The 22,730-nt window shown below is 43.8% G+C and overlaps 1 protein-coding gene across 3 annotated transcripts; it reads left to right on the top strand.

The window, feature by feature from the left end:
* The first annotated feature begins 277 nt into the window (after positions 1 to 277).
* LOC134012449 (TOM1-like protein 2) lies at positions 278 to 21,669 on the top strand. 3 transcript variants are annotated; one of them, XM_062452156.1, is made up of 16 exons: positions 278 to 371; positions 6,239 to 6,323; positions 8,250 to 8,328; positions 8,971 to 9,120; positions 9,628 to 9,762; positions 9,890 to 10,060; positions 10,320 to 10,436; positions 11,459 to 11,592; positions 11,734 to 11,776; positions 13,311 to 13,485; positions 14,192 to 14,309; positions 14,390 to 14,465; positions 15,494 to 15,562; positions 17,724 to 17,783; positions 18,454 to 18,490; positions 18,665 to 21,669. In XM_062452156.1, exons 1-16 carry the CDS (start codon positions 320 to 322, stop codon positions 18,820 to 18,822), a joined length of 1,659 nt encoding a protein of 552 aa, XP_062308140.1. In that variant the 5' UTR covers positions 278 to 319; the 3' UTR covers positions 18,823 to 21,669. The 3 variants fall into 3 exon arrangements, with proteins under 3 accessions (XP_062308140.1, XP_062308141.1, XP_062308142.1); XM_062452157.1 differs by lacking the exon at positions 15,494 to 15,562; XM_062452158.1 differs by lacking the exons at positions 15,494 to 15,562; positions 17,724 to 17,783.
* Positions 21,670 to 22,730: the final 1,061 nt, after the last annotated feature.

Genomic DNA, 22,730 nt, shown 5'->3' with positions numbered 1-22,730 from the left:
ACTGACTGCATTGAAATTAAACCAATAAATAGTATACTTATTTGGACAACAATCGAAAAACAATTGTCATTCAATCATATTTTTTTTCCTATACCTAATGTCAATTACTGTAAATTTGTAAATGCGGTCATTTAGCTGCTCAAGCAAAGGGTTGGGTATTACAGAACAAATCATGGATTGCCGTTAATTTTGATCGACGTGAACCTCAGCCGTTCACATTTAACGCACAGATGTCTGCCAATAGAGTTCACTATGGGAGGGACTTAACGCCTCCGTTTCAGTTTCTGTCATTCTGTGCGGATTGTTTGTTGTCATCAAGATGGAGTTCCTACTGGGCAATCCGTACAGCACTCCAGTCGGCCAGTGTATAGGTGAGTAAGCGGTTACGCTGTAGTGTAATACGTTTTGTAATTAAAGGCACATAATGTTAGGCTGTACTTTAACCAATTGTTATTCAATTGTTGTCAAACACCCATAGCAGTCGGGTTAACGCTAGTAACAGTAGGAACAGCATCAGCATCCTTTTGCAACCCCACCGCGAGTCACTGTCACAGAGTGCAACTGCCAGCAAACGTCGTCAGCTAGCTGGAATGTGCCGTTTAGCGTTTACATTCACTGGACGTTACGCCCAGACTAAACACATTAGTTAGCTAAAGCTTTGCGGATAAGTTGGTTAGCTTGCTAGTTTTGTCTAACAGCAAGGTGCTAGAGCTAATTCATGTTCCGATGGCAAAAATTGCATGTAATTTGACAATATGGGTTGATAACTAGTCTCTACAACCACCAACATTGGTTAATAAGTTAACTGACGCAAAGTTTAGTTCTAGAAGTGCATGCAGTTTTCAACAACAAAAAAAGTCTGCATATCTGTGAAAATTGTGACAATGACTCAGATGTGGACTTGGGCTGTGGTTACGATACACTTAGAGCTATAGATGTCTCTTTCTTGCTAGTATTTTCAGAGCGCATGCAGGGTGAATCAATCAAGCCTAGCAACTCCCTGAAATGATACATCCTTTACTGTACCAGAAGATGAAAAAATAAAGATCAGCATTTTTTTGTCATAATGGTCAGGGCCTGGGAATATGATCTAATTGCGATCATTTACAGATCTTAACATTATGTGGGTTATGTTGTTAGCTAGAGAATTGTCTCCAAACTTTACACAGATCTTTTTTTTTTCAGAGCTGTAGCAACCTTTTCCCTTTTCCTAAATAATTATGTCTTCGGCTGTCTTTTAGTGACTTAATCTGTATCTCTAAACAGGTTTAAAATGCAGGTTTTCTAGGCCAGTCTAAACCATCTCATCTAAATTTAAGACAAATGTTTTACCACGGTAGCATTTCCTGTTGGCTGTTGTATTGACCTAATAATATTTTGTGGGACATTGCTAAACTGTGTAGCCTAACATTCCTTTCAGACACTGTGTTGACAGTTTTCGCAGGGTTTGCGAAACGCCGTTTGTAAATGTTTTGATTTGATTGGCCATGTCTGCTTGGAAGTGTATCATTTGAGTGTATGGCCTAGTTCTTCAACAGGCGCATCTGGCTCTGCACTGGCTCTGCACATTTTTTTTCTGTACTGTTACCAATTTTATTTATTTTTATAAAGTAAAAAGTGAGAATTGAGTACCTGTGGTTGTGATAGTCCAATGGTAAATCAAAACATAGGGTGACGCTTGCTTCCACTCATGAAACCATCTGTTTTGCATGCAAGTGCTATCACATAAAGAGCTCATTGACTGTGGACAGTGACTTGCAGAATCTCTAACTCTTTGTTAGATATAGGCCTGGTCTACGTTTTGGAAACACAAGCCCCAGTATTTATGTAAGCCAGGTCTTAATGAGCATTGATCATGGTAAGGTTAGGGACAGGCATGGCCTTGGTTAATGCATAACACAAAATCCTGAGGGACAGTGAACCTTTGTCATAAACACAGATTGTCTAGTGGTTTCTCACAGCAGTATGACCGGCTACCACATTACTCTCCCGAACTGCAACCCTGATTCCTGATCTCTCAGAACGTTTTTGACATTTAGCCTAGCATTTGTGAAATGCTGATATGATTGCTCTAGGCAAAATGAGCTAAATCCGTTTGCCTAATATGTGAGGGGGAATAATTAGATGGAATTGCATGGCTATAGAATAATGAGGTTTTGTCTTGAGAGCTTTTAACTGGCCTGGGTGTACCCTTCTCCTCTGCTCTCCTCCTTTCTGCTCCTTTAGTCAGCTGTCTAGTGCCAAGTCATCCAAGATGGCTGCCGAACAGCACCAGCGAAGTGAACTCCCAACGAGTCACGTTACAAAGGTCTCCTCAGGTCATGCAATGGACAGCAACATCTAGAGTTTCACTGGTTTGACAGCAGATATAATCGAACTCTCTCAGATCAGTCATTATCTCTCTGGTTGAGTTCCTGTACTGTACTGTTGTACTGTATTGCAGCTGTCAGTTTGGAAGTAACAGTGGTACCCAACACCGCAGCAGCAGGACAGGTGTCAGGTTCTCTGCTGAGGACACGATAGAACAGGAGGGAGTGTGAGTGTGCAGGCGAGTGAGCTGGAAATACAGCTCCACAAATGAGCTTTGCATTGTTGTGCACTTAATTGGGGGGGTTATCATTACCTAAGTGGCAGGCAGCGGGTTACATTTGATGAGAGAGAAAGGTGTGTGTGTGTATGCACGTCACTGTGTTTAGCTATTGTTTTGGAGCATGTTCATGTTTTTTGTATTACAGTTGTTATACAAATAGGCTAATGCGTAGCAAAGACGGACAAGCCGCTGTCTTAGACTGAGACTGTCCCCATCTAGACGAGACGGCTTGAAAGATGCAGCAATCTGAAAGGCCATTAGTGGAGCGCTTCGTGTTTTAGCATTATGGATGGTACCTCCTGGGCTGAAGCACCCAGTTGGAATAAACATGCAGTATACCGTAATAAACTAACTTTTGCTGCTGCTTTTTTCAATATAATGAGACAAACTTTCCCAGAATATCATTGATTAGCTATGTGCATAAACGGATGGAAAGTAGCTAAGTCAATTGTTTGTCAGGAGTAACAGTATAAAGATGGCGAGGAGGGAACGCTTCTAGTCCATAAAGTGAATAAGGGGAATGTGTTTATATAGGCCAAATTTATTAGACAAATAAAAACCCTTAGGCATAAAAAAAGACAGCCGAGAGAGAGAGGAAGGATATAGATGTGTTGTTGGCAGTGGACGGCACAGCCTGCCGCCCCTGTGACCCTCGTGACTGGCTGTACTGGTGCCAGTTCACAGCAGACTGGTCAGGCCAGGGGTAAGGAACCAACTAACGACTCTCCGTTGGGGAAGACTGGATGCTGGTAGAGCAGCCTTTCTAAACCCTTGTCCTCAGGGACCCTCTGCCCTGCATGTATAGGGGGTTAATATTGGCAAAACAACCAAAACATAATTCCCCTATGGTTTAAAGGAAGATGGGAAACTGAACAGTGTATTAACATGAAACAAATAATATCAATACCAATGGAATTACAGTTATTTGACTGGGTTAAATCAGAGCAAGAATGGTCAAAGTAAGGTTAAACTAATTGCAAAATAGTGAAATCAATTACAAGGCAAACATGTTACAAAATGAAGGTTAACTCTTACCTACTCTACCATGATTATTTAAGAAAACGAGGTAAGGAAGGAGAAGGACAAGCCAGAGCTGAGGAGAAGGTCTCAGGAGATGAAGAATCCGCAGAACAATGCTTCACAATTCCGTACCCAAGAACCACCAATCACACCACATCTTGACCCTTACTTATTAACATATGACTAGCAATGCTACAATAAGTTACGCAATGAGGTGTGAGACCCATCAAGTAGAGACTCCGTCTAGCATCTCCAGATTTAAGCATATGGGGGCAGGTTGACACCCAGCCTTACAATGTTTTAGAGATAGTTTTCTCTTCAAACACACCTGATTCAAATGAGTGGGTAGTTATCATGCTTCTGCTCAGCTTGATAACGAGCCATTCATATTCAGGTGTATGGGAGCAGGAACAGGGTTTAGATAAGCTGCTGTAGATTGACACGGCCATGACAAAGATGGTTCTTGAATGTGCGAGACATGGGTCCCCTCTCTACTTTTTCTTCATTCTTGCTTTGCCGTCCATGTTCCAATCCACTTGAGGAGATTACTTGGGATATAGGCTACTGTCCTACCCACAGACACACTCTCTCTCTCACACACACACACACACTGGAGCTGAGCTGCTAAACACAACATTCATGTTGTTCAGGCTAGTTTGCTTACGTTCACCTGCCCCAGAATACTCAAACTTCAGTGCTGTAAGCGCATGCCACGTTTGGTGTGACATTGTACACAAGCACCACATAGAGTACCAGGCCTGCAGCCTCAAAGTTCCTATGATGATGAGGGGTGTTAATAAGTCATGAGCCAGCACCTCTAGGAGAGCACCCTGCCCAGAGAGAGGCTGCTGTTCTGGGCACGACTGCCAGCTCTGGGCCCCTGTGGTGGAGGTGAAAGGGCCCGAGGAAGCCCTCAAACTTGCCCCTGAAATAGGTTGGTATCTAGATTTGAAGATGGACACCTTTTTATAGGATGTCAAATGAAGTTCAACTTGTTGTGAGTGGGTAGATGATGCAAAGAGGTTGAGAGGTTCGGACAGAGTGACTGTTGCCACATCTCTCAGCCCTGTGCGTTATCAGCATCTGGCACGTTTTTCTGTTAACACCTGGGGCTAAATAGGAAGGGAAGTCAGGCGTCGGTTTGCTCTGCTTTTCAGCTGCTGATAGACCACTGGCTGTTCTCTCACATATTGAGGTTGAAATTACAGGCAGCATGACCTAACCAGAGAGAGAAGGTAATTGCAGTCTTCTATGTGATACCGGTTTCTAATGAGTGAATGGGACAGGTAGGCTAGGCTAGATGCCCTATGCTACTTTCAATGTCTCTAATATATTAGACCTAGGCTACTTTTCATGCAAATGTTGTCCCTAAATGGGTGGGTGTCACTTGAAAGCATTTTCAATTACGGCAGCGAAGTAGCAAAGGCCAGCTTAGTTGTTGTTCTGTGTCGTCATTGAAGAGCTAGTTGTTGTTGTTGTAGGTCTGCCAGAGATAAGTCTGCTGTTATTTTTGTACCTTACTCTTCTCACCTCAGACTAGAGCAAGCTATGAGTAACCCAACCACACTCAGCTGTGAACGAGGATGACTCATTGGCTTGTTGTTGACTGTTTTTGCCGTTCTACATTGAGCAAGTTCAGACTTATGTCGATCATCGGCTGCTTTGCCAAACAGATCTACACTTGTTGGCGTATATCCAGATGCTGCTGTGGCCAGTTCTGACCAAGACCATCCTAAATGCATTTATATGCAGCAGGAAATCAAAAGAATAATGAACCAAATTATTGATAGACTCCTGGACTAGACGTCAGCTCAATTATGTCTTAAAAACACCAGGTTGACCATCCAATAAGTCTCATTTTCACATTTCCCTTTCCTCTCGACCTACCAATAGAAAAGTCTCTGGAGACACACAAAAAAGGCATGTTGTAGGCTAACGATTACACATGCTGGCTTACACAACCTGAACGTTTCTCACGCGTAACGTTACATAAGCCACGGGCTGCTCTAATTAGTCCAGCCTTGTGAGGTGGGGACAGGCCATGATGCGGTCAGACTGAAATACAGCCGTGGGCTTAGTAGAGCTGGCAGGGAGCTGGTCAGCTATCAGACCTCTCCACCCCTCCTCTCCCCCAGCCTGCTCTGCACCAGCAGTTAACTGCAGATGTAGCTGGTAGGGGTGGTAGCAGTAGCACAACTGGGAAAACTACAGTTGTCATATGGGTCCAGTTTCCCAGACATATAAGCCTAGTCTTAAAGGAATAGAACAATTCGATGAAGATGTCCATTGAAAACGTTTTTAAGGCTAGGACTAGGCTTTATACATGTCTGGGAAACTGGGCCATAGAGTATAGCACTACTAGACCAGATCTTTGTAGGTTATAGCCCACTTTATATCTTGAAAGCCTTTTATATGAATACTGTCTAAACTGAAATCAAATGTATGTCTTTTATGACTAGCCATAAAGGGGATTAAGATGACTGATCCCAAAATTTTGTCCAGCAACAACCTTTGGTTTTACTGCCGGGTCTACATCCCAAACTGACACCTAGCCAGAGTAGCATATCCTCCTTCAGGTGCTGATGTCACTTCTTGTCAGCCAGGTTGACTTCCTGTTGTCTCCCACAGAGAGGGCCACGGATGGCGGCCTGCAGAACGAGGACTGGACCCTCAACATGGAGATCTGTGACATCATCAACGAAACTGAGGACGGGTGAGTGACTGCTGCTGCGCCGTCCAGCCTGGATGTGACACACACACACACACACACACACACACACACACACACACACACACACCAGGGCTTGAAACTAACTTTTGAACTTGGTGCTCCCAACTTTGAAAAAGTTAGGAGCACCAGCAAAAATGTTGGAGCACCCACTGAATATTAAGGAGCACCACAACCACAATTTTTATGTTGTAGATTTATTTTATGTTGTGGCTCCTTGCCATGTGACAATGCAGCGCAGTGACAAGGAGTGACTGACGGGTAATATTAACCAAACAAATATCTCTTTAAAGTTAAGAACGTAAAGATGAAATGTAATTGGTTATGTAACGTTGGATAGAATGGTGGACCGGTCACTGTATACACATACTGTGTAGTAGGCTAATTAGCAAGCTTTTTGTAAAGAAATTAAAACAGTTCGCACCATAACGATCATTTGCTCTCACACAAATGCTCCCAAATATATTTTGATGTCACACAGACACAATTTTGGGAGCATATGCGACCAAAGTGGTCACAATTTCAAGCCCTACACACACACACACACACACATACACACACACACCCTCTCTCTGTCAAACACACCCACTGCGTGTTTCCACTAGACTGGAGACAAACAGCGTTGAGACAGCCAAAGCAAAAACATTCTTTCATTACTCAGGTCTTTAAAGTTTCTTTGATATACTGAGATGAGAGCTGTTTGGATTCTCCTGCTGGGAGGATTGTAGTATCAAATAGGAAGGATGTGACTCTGGCTGATGTTCTCTCCTTTTCCTCTGAACACTCTCCCTCTCTCACACATTCCTTATGCCCACATGCACTTGTCCTTTGGCATGCTGCATGAATACACACGCACACACAAACACACACACACACACGCACAAACACTGAGCTCACTTTCCTTTCTGCTTGATAGAACACTGGGGCGTTTTGTGTTCCAGTGCTCAACAAGTTAGGCAGGGTCTGTCCAGGCCCTCTTTTGTTTATAGCAATGGTAGAGTGCAAGAATGTCCTATTTCTTATTATAAATCAAGTCAAGTCTATCACACTTATAAGGAATTCTTAAGTATAATTAATTGAAAAAAGCTTAATAGTAAGCCAAACCATGGTAATATTAAAACTGAATGCAGGATACCACCTATTTAGTACAGATACGTGTGTGTACGTGTATGTACATGTTGCCTATAAACACTGCAACCTTTGTTTTGAACTTTTTACCTGTTCAAACTTTGTGCCTGCAGAGCCGTCTATACTGCTTACTCGAGTATGTCTCGTACCTACTTTGCCATTCTCTTAGTGGCTCACTGTTGGTCTGTGGCTGCCGAGCATGTTCCATCAGCACCTCTAGGATCAGCAAGACAGTCTGGGAGACTATAGTTCCCTCGGCAGCACTCTGGAAGACTATGTTTTATTCAGTACACAGTCAGAGCCCTGACTGACACACTGTGATATAGTCACTCTCCCTACTCTCTCTCTGTCTCTACACTGCTTTCAAACTTCACATGGTGCCCAGTTCATGAAGGAGTTCATGAAGGAGTTCATGAAGGAGTTCATGAAGGAGTTCATGAAGGAGTTCATGAAGGAGTTCATGAAGGAGTTCATGAAGGAGTTCATAAAGGAGTTCATAAAAGCTTGTTACCTTCCGTCTGCAGAGAGACGAGTATGTGAGGCAATGTGGCCTCTGTTGAGGAGTAGCTTTTGATCTAGTAGCAGGAGAGACTGATACATGACAGACAGGCAGGCAGGCAGGCAGAGAGGCAAGCAACAACCATCGAGAATGTGCAGGCCAGCTTTCCTTAGCATGTTCTGTCCGAAAAGTTTTAATTCCTCTGTATGCTTGAGTCGTGAAAGCCATACACCTGGCAAACATAGTTACCGTGCTCTTCTCTGTGGTTTGTTGTGCCTCTGCAGGCCTAAAGACTCAATGAGAGCACTGAAGAAGAGGCTGGGTGGGAATAAGAACTACAGAGAGGTGATGCTGGCACTGACGGTAAGATCAACAGCCACCTTAAAAACTACAGTACCCACACCTACTGGGCGACTGCATGGAATGTGCACCCCAACAACAGTGACATTCTAGTTTACATTTGATTGGATGTATTTTCAGTTAAGGTCAACTCTTTGAGGCCTTAACAATCAATGTTTATTAATGAGCAGGTTGTGTGTGTTGTGGGCTATGCATACCATAACACTTAATCTGTCTACGTTTGGATTCTCTCTCTGGTTTAATCTCTCTGGACATCTTTTCACTGGCTCTCTTTCACTCTGTTTGTTAGTGAGTCTTTGTGGTGCCTCAGACACTCACCCTTCCCGCTTTGATATCCCAGATAGCTCCAAACTCCTTTGCTCCATGTCAGATGAAAGCACTTTGTAGAAGAGCTTTCTACGTGAGATCTTACTTTCAGAGAGCGCAAGTGTCTTGACAAGTATTTTATTTGTGTTCTCCTGTCGGTCTGACTATTTGTTTGTCTGCTCTCTTCTCCTTCTTAAAAAAAGGAAAAAACTGATTTCTTTCATTTGTGATGTTTTGTTTCTAACTTTCTTTCTACTTTCTCCCTTCTTTCTGTCTCTTTTTTTTCTACTTCTCTCTACTCCCCCCCCCCCCCCCCCCCCCGTCCACCCCACTTGCCAGGTGTTGGAGACCTGTGTGAAGAACTGTGGCCACAGATTCCACGTGCTTGTCGCCAACCGGGACTTCATAGATGGCGTGCTGGTCAAAATCATCTCACCTAAAACCAACCCTCCTACCATCGTACAGGACAAAGTACTGGCACTGATCCAGGTACATCTGCTGTCTTCTGTGAGGGTCTTCAATCTCCAGACACGTTGCTGAAACTGATCTGGGAACAGCAGAGCGGAGCAGTGACTATGCTCAATAACTTCAGGCTAATTCTATCTCCCTGCACCTGTGTGTGACTGCTCTCTCCTTCCTTGAACGGGCTTAGGCTGGACTGAGGTGTAAATGGCAGGCATGCATAGATGGAGTTCATGGGTGGAATATTTTTTATCAGGGGCCAGGTGTGTATAGTGCTACAGGTGTTGAGCTAACTCGTAGATTCCAGACCCTGGAGGGTTGGGTGGGGGGGGAGGTTCTGGTAACAGGTGTGGTCCAGGTGCGTCCTCACCATCATCTATTGATAGCCTAGGTGTTGGAGGCAGTTCACGCTCATGGGGAAGCCTGCCATCTTTAAAGCTTTAGGTAGGTCACAGCTGTAGAAAGAGCCTTTCAGAATGTATGCTTTTTTTTGTTTTTCATACATAAGATACATAGTGTGTGTGTGTGTGTCAGGCCTGGGCTGATGCCTTCAGGAGTAGCCCGGACCTGACGGGCGTGGTCCATATTTATGAGGAGCTGAAAAGGAAAGGTATTGAGTTCCCAATGGCAGACCTGGATGCGTTGTCACCCATCCACACTCCACAGAGGGTGAGGAACCATCACACACACATTCCCCCCTGAGTTCCCTCCTGTTGGAGAGTGACAGTTATTTTTCATTTTTCTTTACTAAATTCACTTGATGGATTTGAACTAAATAAGCCTTGCTCCTCCGCAGGGTGTGCCTGAAGTGGACCCAGCTGTGCTCAAGTACCGAGCCCCCACCCAGCCCCACGCCGCCGCAGCCCCGCCCCAACCGGTCGTCACTCAGTTGCCGGGCCCCACCTCTGCCACGCAGATCCCCCACATCCCTGAGGTACAGGGCCCAATCACCGCCAACCCCGAACAGGTAAGGAGGACCTTGAACCCTTTAGAAGGACCATGACCCCTTTTAGAAAGACCACAACTCCTTTAGAAGAACCATGCCCCCTTTAGTAGAACCATGAAAGGACCACCACCCCTCAGAAGGACCACAACCCTTTTAGAAGGAGGATGAAATACTGGGTTATGTTCCGTGTGGTTGAATGTTCCAGAGAGCTGAACAAAGCAGGCGCGTGCGGTACGGGGCAATGTTGATCTCCCTCATAACTGACCTTGTGTGTCCCCAGATCGCCAGGCTGCGGAGTGAGCTGGATATCGTGAGAGGAAACACCAAAGTCATGTCAGAGATGCTGACAGAGATGGTGCCAGGACAGGAGGACACCTCTGACCTGGAACTGCTTCAGGTCAGTATCATACCTTGTACACTGCCTGAGCCAAGCCAAGTTATATTCCATCCAGCTATTTAATGTAAATCCAAGTTTGTGTTCACTGCAGTAACTCGAATGATTAAGGTTGGGCACTTAAGTAGAGATGCAAGTATTGCTTTGTAATGTTCTCCTTCTGCCTTTAGGGGAACTACAGCATGGATTTGATACCCTGACTAGACTAGACAAGTTTTCCATATGCTTCATACTCATTCATACTTTGTTCATTCAAAACACTACTGTTTTATTTCCAAACCATCCGACATTCCTTCGAGGTCTGGCAGCTTTTTCTCACTGTGACAGCTGTTGTCCCGTGTCTCAAAGTCAAAGAGCAACATTTCCGGTTTAAGCTCAATCTGTTTGTAAATCCCTGATTTGTGACTTTCGCGTGACAAGTGAAGACCTCCCCACGCCGCCCAACAGCAAGGTGTTGGATCTCTCTGTGACCACTAGGGGGAGAAGTGTCTCCATGACAGACACCATCTAAATAAGTTCAGAACCTCATGAGGAGAGTGTAAGCCCTGGTCTGATTTTAATCCCCTCGTGATGCTGGATCTAGGCCAAGAGTAGGATTGTGTGTGTGACACAACTTGTGGGAAAAGGCAGTGCAATGTCTTAAGTCTGGTCAGCCAACCTTGGCACAATTTACAGTAGTGTCGTTTTTAGATTACGTAAACCTAGATGCCCTCTTTCAAAATCACTTCATGTGGATCTTTGATAAACTCTTGACATCCCCTGTGGATGAAGGTGTGGATTAAACCCTGAGCTTCTGACCGTGTGATGATATCACACCTGCCTAATCATTTGATTGCTTGCTTATTTTTAGCATTGATCCGTGTGTGTGTGTGTGTGTGTGTGTGTGTGTGTGTGTGTGTGTGTGTGTGTGTGTGTGTGTGTGTGTGTGTGTGTGTGTGTGTGTGTGTGTGTGTGTGTGTGTGTGTGTGTGTGTGTGTGTGTGTGTGTGTGTGTGTGTGTGTGTGTGTGTGTGTGTGTGTGTGTAGGAGCTGAACCGGACTTGCAGGTCCATGCAGCAGAGGGTGGTGGAGCTGATCTCCCGTGTGTCAAACGAGGAGGTGACCGAGGAGCTGTTACACGTCAACGATGACCTCAACAACATCTTCCTACGATACGAAAGGTGCACAGACACACACACACATGTCCCTACGCACACACAATTGTGCGCATACACACGTGGGCATGTGGTCTGAATTGCTAGATTAGCAAGATCTACACAATCAGCATTCTATTCAAGTGGGCTCGTGTGTTGTGTTTTCAGGTACGAGAGGTACCGGTCGGGTAGAGCTGCCCAGAACAATGGGGTGAGTCCTTCCTTGAGGGATGCAATCAGCTTGTTTACCCCCAGCTTAAATTGACCTTTTAACCCCAACCAATCTGTAACCTGCGTTGTTTCTGGCTTGTAACAGTCTTTAACATGTTGTCCTGACTCATTTGATCTCAAGATTTGCCTTGCAAATGAAAATCTAAACTTTTGTCCGGTTCCCCATATACGTTCTTCTTCATAGAAGTTTCCGCCGTTATGTATTGTTTTTTTCATTTCCTTTCTGTTGCTTCTGTGTGTTTGGGTGGTGGTTAGCTGAAAGAGGCAAGTACGACTGACTCTATCCCAGTTCAAATGAGTCATGTGGGGTCGATGTTGAACTGTTTCTCCTCAGGCGCTTATGGTCCTGTTGTGGGCATCCTATGTGTCAACATGAAACCCTCTGGGTAGAACTAGACAACTAGCATAGAGGACCAGGTCTAAGGGTGCTCCGATCGATTGGTCGCCGATCATTATCGGCCGATAATCATTTTAAATACTCAGGGCTGCGTTTCCCGAAAGCGTCGTGATCCTAAGTTGATCGTAGAATCCATCGTAGGACGGATCTTAGTTTTACGGGCCGTTCCCAAAGACATCGTAGCTAAAGTGTCTCTTGAAAATTCGTAACTCTTGAAAGCGCATAGATTAGCCTACTCCTTACGAGCATGTTTGGGAAATGCACGTAAGAAATATCGATGGTTTCGTTTTTTGCTCGATCGTTGCTATGATCCATCGTTATCGGGAAACGCAGCCCAGATCGGTACTCACTATAAAGGCTGATCAAAAGAGCCGAATTATATATATATATAAGAAAGAGAGTGGAATATGTTAAACATGTTTCCTGCCACTAAATAAACAGTTGTTGTTAATTCATGATATTTTATCATCTCTTCATTGTTATACTTAATATACATTGTTGTTAAGAATAGTTAAATAGATAATGCTACATGATGAATAGAAGGCTTCAAATAGACGCCTTAATCAGAATCAGAATCATAAAGGGGTTTAATCGCCATGAAAGTTTGCACAGACGGAAGGAATTTACTTTGGCAGGAAGGTGCATACATTCAACATATAGGAATCATAAATCTTGAATAGTGGTGTACAAGTCTAACTATACTAAATACTAACGGTACAAGGTCTAACTAATACTAAAGGGCTGTAAGAATTTTGGATAAAATCAAATTATATATAAAAAATTAAAATAAAACGGTACTCGGTATCGGCCGATACTGCTTCTAGCGATCGGTGATCGGCCCCAAAAATCCTGATCGGAGCACCTCTAACCAGGTCCTTGTGTTTCTCTCTCCTCATGTGTCTCTCTCTGAGCATACTGCCTAAACCTGCGCACCCTTGTAGACAACCCTCACACCCTTGTCCTTACATGGTTTTAACCCTGATGTCTTGTCATGCATCCTGTAGAAGCGTCTGTTTTTAGATTGTTCTTTTTCCGTGCCTTCTCTCTTCCTCTGTCTCTTTCTTTCCATCTCTCTTTCACCCTCGCTCTCTCCTTCTCCTCTTCTCTCCATCTCAAGATGCTGAGCGAGGCCACTGAGGACAACCTCATAGACCTGGGTCCAGGCTCCCCTGCCGTGGTCAGCCCCCGGGTCAGCACCAGCCCCAACCCCGCGCCCAGCGTCCCTCCAGCGGGAGCCAGCGCCTCCCCCGCCCGTACCCCCGCATCCCTTTCCACACAGCTGGCCGGCCTGGGTAAGGACTGTTCAGAGCAGGGGGCACTCGCTGTGGATTGGACGCTCACTGACACTCTTGTGCACTGTTGGCTACACACACACATTGCGCTACCACCCTTTTCCACCTCATTTGTCTACAGCGACCTTCCTTGCGCGCGCACACCTACACACACATGCAGAATAAATCATCGCTAATCTCGGCGTACCTGCCTACGACAGGGGCAGTGGGGTGTAAAGAGCGCTCTTAATAAGAGCCATCATGGAAAGTGAAGGTGTAACTCTACAGCTCTGTGAAAATGACTGCTCCCAGATGAGGATGATCATGATGACCACTTCTCCAGATGAGGTTTCTGCTCTCCCGGGCCGTCCTCCCAAGCCTGGTCCTGCCCTGGGAGAAGAGAGCACCCCTGTAGGCCGGGCAGCGGGGCTGGATGGGGTTAGGGCTGTTAAGTGGAGTGGGGGCAGGCTCCGGGTGATGGATTTTTAGAGGTGCCACTACCACAGAGGTGATACCTCATTATGATGGCAGACATTGGGGACAGGGACCTCATTATGTGTCTCACTTCCTGTCACTCTCTCTCTGACTCTCTCTCCCTCTCTCTCTCATGCATTATCCAACTGTTCTTTTCTTCTTCTTCCAATCTCCATCACATTCCGTCCCTTTTAACCTCCTATCTGGTATCCTTTTCTTCTCTCTCTTTCCTGTCGCCCTCTCCCGGTCCCAGATGTGGGAGCAGACGGCGTCAGTGGGACTCTGTCCTCTCTGTCCAGCCAACCCAACCAGGATGACTTTGACATGTTTGCCCACACCAGGACCAGCTCTTTGGCCGACCAGCGCAAAAAGTAGGTCTCAACCTTCCAAAAATAGACGTTTAGGCTCTAATTCTGTCGTCTAATGCGCGTGTGTGTACACGTGTTCCCAGTGTGAAGTACGAGGACCCCCAGGCACTGGGAGGCCTGGCCTCCGCGCTGGATGTGAGACAACAGAATGCTGGAGGGGTAAGTAATCCAAAGCATGCTGGGGGATGGAGTTTTAAAAAAAAAGACTCGCACCCTACCTAATTTCTCTCTCGTTGGCGTGGAATGTGGGTGCAGTGTTGAGATGGCCATCCAGGCTGTCTGTCAGTCCCTGGGCTCTCTGCATGTTATAGCACAGAGCGTGCAGTGACATGTTACAGTATATGTTTTATACACAGCGTATCAAAGCTCTGAATAACCTCCCAGGCATAAGCCATAAGACAGGTGGAACATTGCTGCTGTTTATGGAATATTGGCGTTGTTAAGGCAATTGTGATTTATGTGTAGCAACAAGTGGCAATGTCTGTCTAGCTTAAGTATTCTGAACAAGAATATTAAACAAGTTTAATTGAGGTTTTTAAACTCCTATTTTTTTGTTTAAGATACTTTTTAGGGGCAGTATTTTGTTACACCATACATGTTCATTAAAGAAAATGTATCTTGCATATCTATTATTACTACAAATATCACTCTTGTGCACAATCAGTTAGTACCTATAAGAGAATATTTAAATATTTGAAAGGTTAGAAGAATGTCTCATAACTTCAAGGACGCACGCACACAGTGCCAGTGAACTCAGATGCTTTATGTCCAGCCAGAATTTCACCTTATCAGCAATCACCCAAGGAAGGTTCAAAGTTTGGATTTCACTCTTTTATATGTTCCCTGTTCTTTTCCTCATGTTCTCATCTTTATGGAATGAACTTGGTCCCTCCCCCCCCTCTCTCTCTCTCTGCCTTTCTGCCCTCTCTTTCTCCCTCAGTAGGGTTCTGTGTAGCACTTTGGCATCTCTCTCTCTCTCTCTCTCTCTCTCTCTCTCTCTCTCTCTCTCTCTCTCTCTCTCTCTCTCTCTCTCTCTCTCTCTCTCTCTCTCTCTCTCTCTCTCTCTCTCTCTCTCTCTCTCTCTCTCTCTCTCTCTCTCTCTCTCTCTCTCTCTCTCTCTCTCTCTGTGCGGTGGGCGGGCGGGCCTCCTCTTCTCCTGTGTAAGGTCTTTTCTGTTGTTGATTCAGCTGAGGGTAAAGGGGGATGATAACGCTGAGTTGGAGCCCATAGACAGCTGGCTCATTACCCAAGGAATGGTGAGGACCCCATCCTCAGTGTCCTCCCCCCCCCCCCCGTCATCCATCCGTCCTCCCGTCATCCTCATCCAACCCCATCCTCATCCCCAGTCCCCACCTTGTTAGCCGCTGCCCCCCTGCTCTTGACCAGACCCCCAGCCCTGCTGAACCCAGACAGCTCCAACAGTAGAAGGGGGAGGCAGGAGAGCCTAGTCCTAGTCCTACACCTGCTGACGGCTCATGAGAGGAATATTTCAGAGTGAATGGCTACATGCACAGGAGGTTGCCGCTGCATTCCTGTCAGTTTATCCCCCACCCTGCATGGAACACATGCCAAACAACTTCATACACACGCTCATAGACGACCTGATATGGGCTCCCCTTCTCCCTGTCCCTTCCACTGTTGTCAGTCCTCCCCTAATCCTCTCCTCTCTCCATCCCCTCCATGGAGGGAATGGAAGGCCTGCCTGGGCCCCAGGAACAGGTGTGGGTTGTCATCAGTCTGAGACCTAACCCTATCTAACTGTCATACACCAAACAGAACAGGTAAAAGAGTGAACGATGCTCCTGCTCCACAGCACTATGGTCTCATTCATAAACAGAGTGCCTCACCTTGAGAGGTGGTGGAATGTTCCCAGTGTGTCCAGAATCTGGATAGATAATACAGTCAACTTCTTTGTCACAGAAAGTGTCATTGGCTCTTATCTCCCACCATATTCAAATGCATGCTAACAGTCTCTAGAGAACTGAGGTATCAAACCCAATAATACTAGATAACTCACTTTGAAAACTAGCAAAGTAGTCCCACACTAACGGGAAGTATTCTGTTAACATTCTAACCAATCAATCTAGATGTAGAGCAATACTGCTCAGAATCAGATGAGTTGCTGTTGTTGGAGTTTGATCATATTGACACCGTCCGTCATTGAACGCATTCTGTTGAACGGAACACATACAAACCAGAACACACCCCTTTAATGAACTTTTAAAAATAGCTCTCTTTGGTGACATTCTACAGATCCTCCACATGAATCCAATCTCTGCGGGGATTCTGAGTCACAATCACCCACCCTTCTTTCCCCCCTCTGAAGCATTTCTGGAACCCTAGTGATCCTTACAAACCTGTGTCACCTTTTGATATTTTCTTTGAACAAACATCCTTCTAGGAAATGGTTGAAAGTTGATATCAAAGTCCGACCAGGGAAGGCTTTTGGCCTTTCTGGGAAGAATGGGTATCCGGCCAAATCTTCAAGTCCACGGAAACCTTTGGGTACTCGTAAACTTCAAAACCACAAGACTTTGTTTGTGTACAAACACAGTGAATGCAGTTACTTGGAAGATCTTGAGCTGGACTTTTCTTTTCTTATCTTATGTCTTGTTCTTTCAACAGTCCCTACTGTTCTTTAAAATCATTGATATGTTCACTGGGGCACACTGGTGTTTTTCTTACGAAACACTAACCTTTTAACTGCTGTGCCCTTTAATGCTGTGACATATTTTGAAAGGATTCTTGATCCCATTGGTCACTGTTTGTGTGACTAAGAATCCTAGATGAATCACATGACAAGGTGTAGCAATGACATGGACCTATCAGAGTCAGGTCAGCGAAGCTGCATATTTGACCCCTCCCACATCTATCCTGGATGTCTGTGCTCCTCCACACACATCACCAGCCCCAAGACAACACTCTCCTCTCCATCCACACAATCACTGCATGCCATGCAGCATTGCTCATGCTCTGTGTGCAGTGTGTGTTTGTTGATCCTCATCTTCAGTCCTCGGAAGCCTGTGTGTTTTAAATTGTTCACCGTGTTGAGGTGATCTGTGAACTGTTCATTGACTAAATTGTGACCATTCATGATAGCCCCAAATGAAACAGGGGAATTCATGACCACAATGAACTAAGTAGATCCCTTTCATCATTATAGAAAACCCTGAACCTACAGGCCTCTGGAAGACGTGTGTGTGTGTGTGTGTGTGTGTGTGTGCGGGTGTGTGTGAGAGAGGATGTTTGTTACATGGGTTTGTTTTGATGGCTTCATTTGGTTGTCATCTATCTCTCTGAGCCTCTGGTGAATCTTTCTTTTTGTTTTATGTTTGTTTGTTGTTGTTGGGCGGCCACGTCCGTTTCTTTTGGGTGGTTTTGGCCGGCGCTCTGTTTGTCCATGGCTTTGCTCCATAGATCCCTGTATCGCAGTCCTCTGTCATGGATGACATTGAGGAGTGGCTCTGTACTGATGTGGTGAGACTTCTTTACCTTGATTTCTCTCTCGCTCTCCTTCTGTCTTTCTCCTTCCTGTCTCCTTTTTCTTTGGCCATATTACTTTTCTATTCATGTATTATAAAAAGGTAGATCCCATTTTTTTATTACTTTTTAATTTACTTTTTTCTTAACTTGACCATCTCCTGCCAACTTCATCTAGCCTAACTAATCTTCCACCAATAAAGACATGGTAGTTGTTTAACAGTGTGAGATTGTAGCTATAGTCTTCAAACTCTAAGATGTAGACTTAACCTATAAGAAGTAACAGCATGCCATGCACCTGTGGAAGGCACTGTCTGGTTGTCAATGTGAAGAAAGACCATTTGTTCCCCTGTTTCATGAGTACTGCAGAGTGAAGATGAATGTGTGTATAGGTGCACGTGAATCCTGAGTGGAGGGAACTGCATATTTTCCAAAAATGACGAGTGCTTGGTGCTAGATGTTAGAATGATCTCCTTTTTTGATGTTACGAAGGGGTGACAGGAAAGTACATTCATAAGTTTACTTTCACAATGCTTTTAAAAAAAAGTGCATACTTTGTGAGGATGTTTAACATGATGAGACGCTAACATTGCGTTTGTATGGTTTGGCCAGAGTCTACCACACATCTGAGCTTCATTCTCGTTGCTGTTTTTTTTCCTCTGAATAGAAAGGTGATGGGGCAGAGGAAGGGGTGACCAGTGAAGGTATGGATTTAGATGATCAGTGCTTCTAACACAGAACTTAGTACTGCATTATTAATTTCGTTTATTTGATGTGGAAACATCTGGGGTTTATATGCTCCCGTTTGTACAAGTCAAGAACATTGACAACTTTTTGGTTATGATGTCATTCAAGACTTGACTCCTTTCTTCCTCCAGAGTTTGACAAGTTCCTGGAAGAGCGAGCCAAAGTGGCAGATTCCCTACCATCGCCTCCTGGTGGAGACCCTGGCCCGCCTGTCAGCAGTGCCCCAGGCAACACAAGAAGGCAGAGCAAGAAAGCGGAGCGGACGGAGGATGCCCTCTTTGCCTTGTAGACTGTCCCCAGCAGACCTCTGTGTCTGGGGCACACACTGCCCCTGTGCTCCCCTCCTGTAGCCCCCCTATCTGTCCTCCACAACAGAAGAGCGTAGCTTACGAACTCCCCTCGCCCTCGTGTCCCCCCTCGCTTCCTGCCATTGTTGTTCTTTCATGCTAGGGTTTGACATGCTTGCTGCCCGTGCCGCGTCATGGATCACCCTTGTCGTCTTGATCGATCCTTGTGGGAGGTGTTTGTAGTCATCCGTGTCAACTGTAGACCCTGCTCGTAGGAGGACAACGTAGCACTGATGCGCTTGACAACCATTCTGGCTCTCTCATACACAGATGAAAGGGGACTCCCCCCCCCCCCCCCCCCACTCCCCCAGAGAAAAGAAAACAAAGACAAATAGGAATATACTGGGTAACACTTAAGATCCAGGTGCTTGTAATAAGCGTTAGTCAATAAGTAATAAAGCCCTTATAAGACACTTATTAATATGAATATGTGTTAATAAGACTAAGTGTTATATTAGTTAGTTAGGGTTTGTGTAAGATGAGGTGCTTGTTTAAAGGTAATAAGGCCTTTCAGTTAATAAGATACATGAATGTAATATTACAATCACCTTGATCTAAAGTGTTACCATATGCTGTTATTTTAATACGTTAAGCTAATGAATTATATATGCTTCTATTAATTTAATGGTTTGTGCTGTGTACTAGCGCTGTGGTGTATAGTCCATGGTCAAATCCTATTATGTTTTTGATTCTGTGTAGTATACTTTCAATGCTTCTTGGTGGATCCTGCGTCTGTGACATGCGTCTGAAATGGGAACATGAAATGGCTAGTGCTGCTTCACTACAGTATAACGGTTTCTTCATAGTTAACAAGGTTAACCTGTATATGACTGCTCTACTGTTTGTCAAAGGGAAAACACAAGTGTCTAAAATGTATTTGCTATGTACTCTTCTTTGAGACAACATGTGAAGGGAAAGTACCCAGAACTTCATCCCTTCCCTTCCTCCCCACCCAATTACAACTTTTAATATCTACACCCAGACAGTTGATGAAACCAGACTTTGTAGTATGTTGCTTCTTTTTTACACTGTGTGCAGTGTTTCTAGTTAAACTCCATGCACTCCAAAGAGTAGGCTTTAATGACCAAATCAATAGTTTTTTTCCCTGTAGTATAGGAATAATCCAGCAATGTAATTATTTACCTTTTTCTTCCCGTTTTCAGGTTGAGGAAATTTGGTTTTATGTGAACCGTTGATTCAATTATGTGTATTCCTTGTGTTTAGATGATGAGAAATGGTTTTATGATGGGATGCACATATTTTTCCATCGCTTCAGCCCATTTTGCTATAAAGCACACTTTAAAAAGAATCTTAAGTACAGAGATTTAAGTATTTTCAGTAATTGTTTCATGACATTTAATCATGACTTGAAAGACATTAAGCAAAATATAGCACTACGAATTCAAATTTGAAAAGTACATAGTATATTGTTGGTATACTACTTGACAAAGATAAGAATAATGCAAATACTTTATAGTGATTGTAAAATATGTATGCATATATATAAATGTTTATATACATCCGAGTTATGTAGTATTATTCTGTATCATCAGGTCATACTGTATGTAGTCTGGCAACCCAGAAGGCCAAGTCTGTTTCCTGGCACTTCCTGTACAGTGTGATGTCATGCAAAATGATATAATATAATACAACTCCTGTTTATTCCCAGTAACTCCTTCCCCAGTAATCCATAACCAGGCATGGATGTTCAGTAAGTTGGTTGACCAAAACAATAACCTGTATTTTCAATCTTATGTTTACAGTCATCTAAATTTCCTGGTTTAAAAGGGTACATGGTGAATCCTCATCTTTCTTTCTTTCCATTCATTTATTTACATTCTTTTTGAATTGACATACTTCTGGGAGTTTCAGAGACCAGTTCCCTTAAGTGACTGAAAGCCACTATGGAAAGTCAACCATGGGTGTAGCACTTAAAGGTTAAGTGAGCTGTGGACAAAATGATTTTTTTTTGTCTTCATGCCAACACAAGTCATTGTGTACAAAGGTTCAGTAACACAATTTGTTCTGGTCTTTGTGATGGATTCTCCATGTAAATCTCATAAGTGTTATGTATGAAACACCTTATGAATTCACATCTCATAATTCATGTATTATGAGATGCTATGGACAGTAAATATGGAATTTATAGCTTAAAGCTAAGATTGTGATAATCAATTTTTACAAATTGTTTTTTTAGTTTAAATTACAAAAATAATTTAAATGTATTTTAGACTACAGTATCAGAATAAATTATTAATGAGCTGTAATTTATTCTTTTGATGTTGCTTTAGTTTAAAGCTTACTGTATAAACTGCCTCTTGAGAAGCTACATTTACAAACCTGTTTTCTAGATTGTCATGCAGAGAAAAATAAAATGAAAGTGGTCAAATATTACTTTTGTACTTAAAATAGCGAGACCTAAGCATATGGTGTTTGGAAGTTTATTTCTGTATGACTGTCTGTACAATTTGTGTATTAATTATTCCTGCTTTAAAAACAGCTAAAACGTGTTAACTGGTTTTATGACTGATGATGCTAAGCCCTGACTGCAACATGTATTCCTCTAAACTACTCTAAAGATGGTGGTCTGAAAATATCTTGGAGCTTTGTGGGACTGGACATTCAACTGGCTCCCACTGTATTATTGACTTGTGGGCCAGTGTCCCATTGTCATCTGTTTGGTTCAGATGTGGGGCTCCCATGCCTCTAGCTGGCTGTGCTTAGTTTCCATTATAACGTATGGTTATTGCACGTATTTAACTGCCCAATAAAACACTAGCAAAGTGTGACCTCTATCTCAAGTTTGTTATGTTTTAATGTGTGTGTGTTTGAAAGAGAATGGTTGGGACTAACTTTAATTGCAGATACTTTAACATTAACATACAGGCAGATGTAACGCTCCCACATGTTACACTATCTTTTCTCATACTGTAGTCACATAACCCTTCCTTTCACATTAAAGATGTTGCTTCCATTCCATTTAGATGCTCTCCATACAAAGCATATCACAAGCTACAGTATGGAGTTTAACAGTCTTTTGTAGTCAGGCTGATTATGACTTCCACTCATTCAATTAGATAGAAGATCTATTAAGTACTTAATTGGACGTGATGAGGGATTTCCAGGCAGTCTGTGGGATCTTGCTGGGATATTTCCATATTGCAATAAGCAGGATATCTATTAGCCATCCCCCTTAGCAACAACACCAGTCCTGCTGACTGCTCTCTATATTACTGGTACTGGATACTTGTCTGCTGTGCTACTGCAGGTCGTTGACCCATTTACCCACCTTTGCAGGCATTTGTATGCCTCTGCTGTGCTTAGGTGAGATCACATACTACTGCATATTTTAAATGGGGCTTGAACATTCCGTTTTGGTTAATAGCCAGAAATCTTTTCATTATTCCAAGAACGTTTTGGTCCGTATTTCCTTCCTCAGAGTTTAATATATATATATATATATACATGTATATTTATTAATGGTGCAACCTGTGTATCGTATCCTTCCTCCTATTCTGGGAGAAATACATGACGTAATCACTGGAACCAAAGTTGTGATGTCAGATCACCCCACTCGGTTTCTGAACACCGCATTGGTCGATTTCTCTGGTTCTACAGGCGGAGTCACCACTACGGGTCAGACAAACGTGGCTATTAAGTTGCCCACCCCTGCTGAGTTTTGATAGGCTGTTTAGGACAAACCCACGATAAACATATCCACGCTGTAGTTTCTCCAGTGATACATTTACCAGAAATACCACCTGTTTGTGCCGAAAATGAGAAATAAATGCATTCCTTGAATAGAATGAATAGAAAGCAGAGAATGTCATATTTGAAATCAACAGTTGTT

This window comes from Osmerus eperlanus, chromosome 2, assembly GCF_963692335.1.
Source record: "Osmerus eperlanus chromosome 2, fOsmEpe2.1, whole genome shotgun sequence".
Lineage (NCBI taxonomy): Eukaryota > Metazoa > Chordata > Actinopteri > Osmeriformes > Osmeridae > Osmerus > Osmerus eperlanus.
The sequence above is the reverse complement of the archived record's forward strand: the minus strand, read 5'-3'. Positions and strand labels throughout refer to the sequence as shown.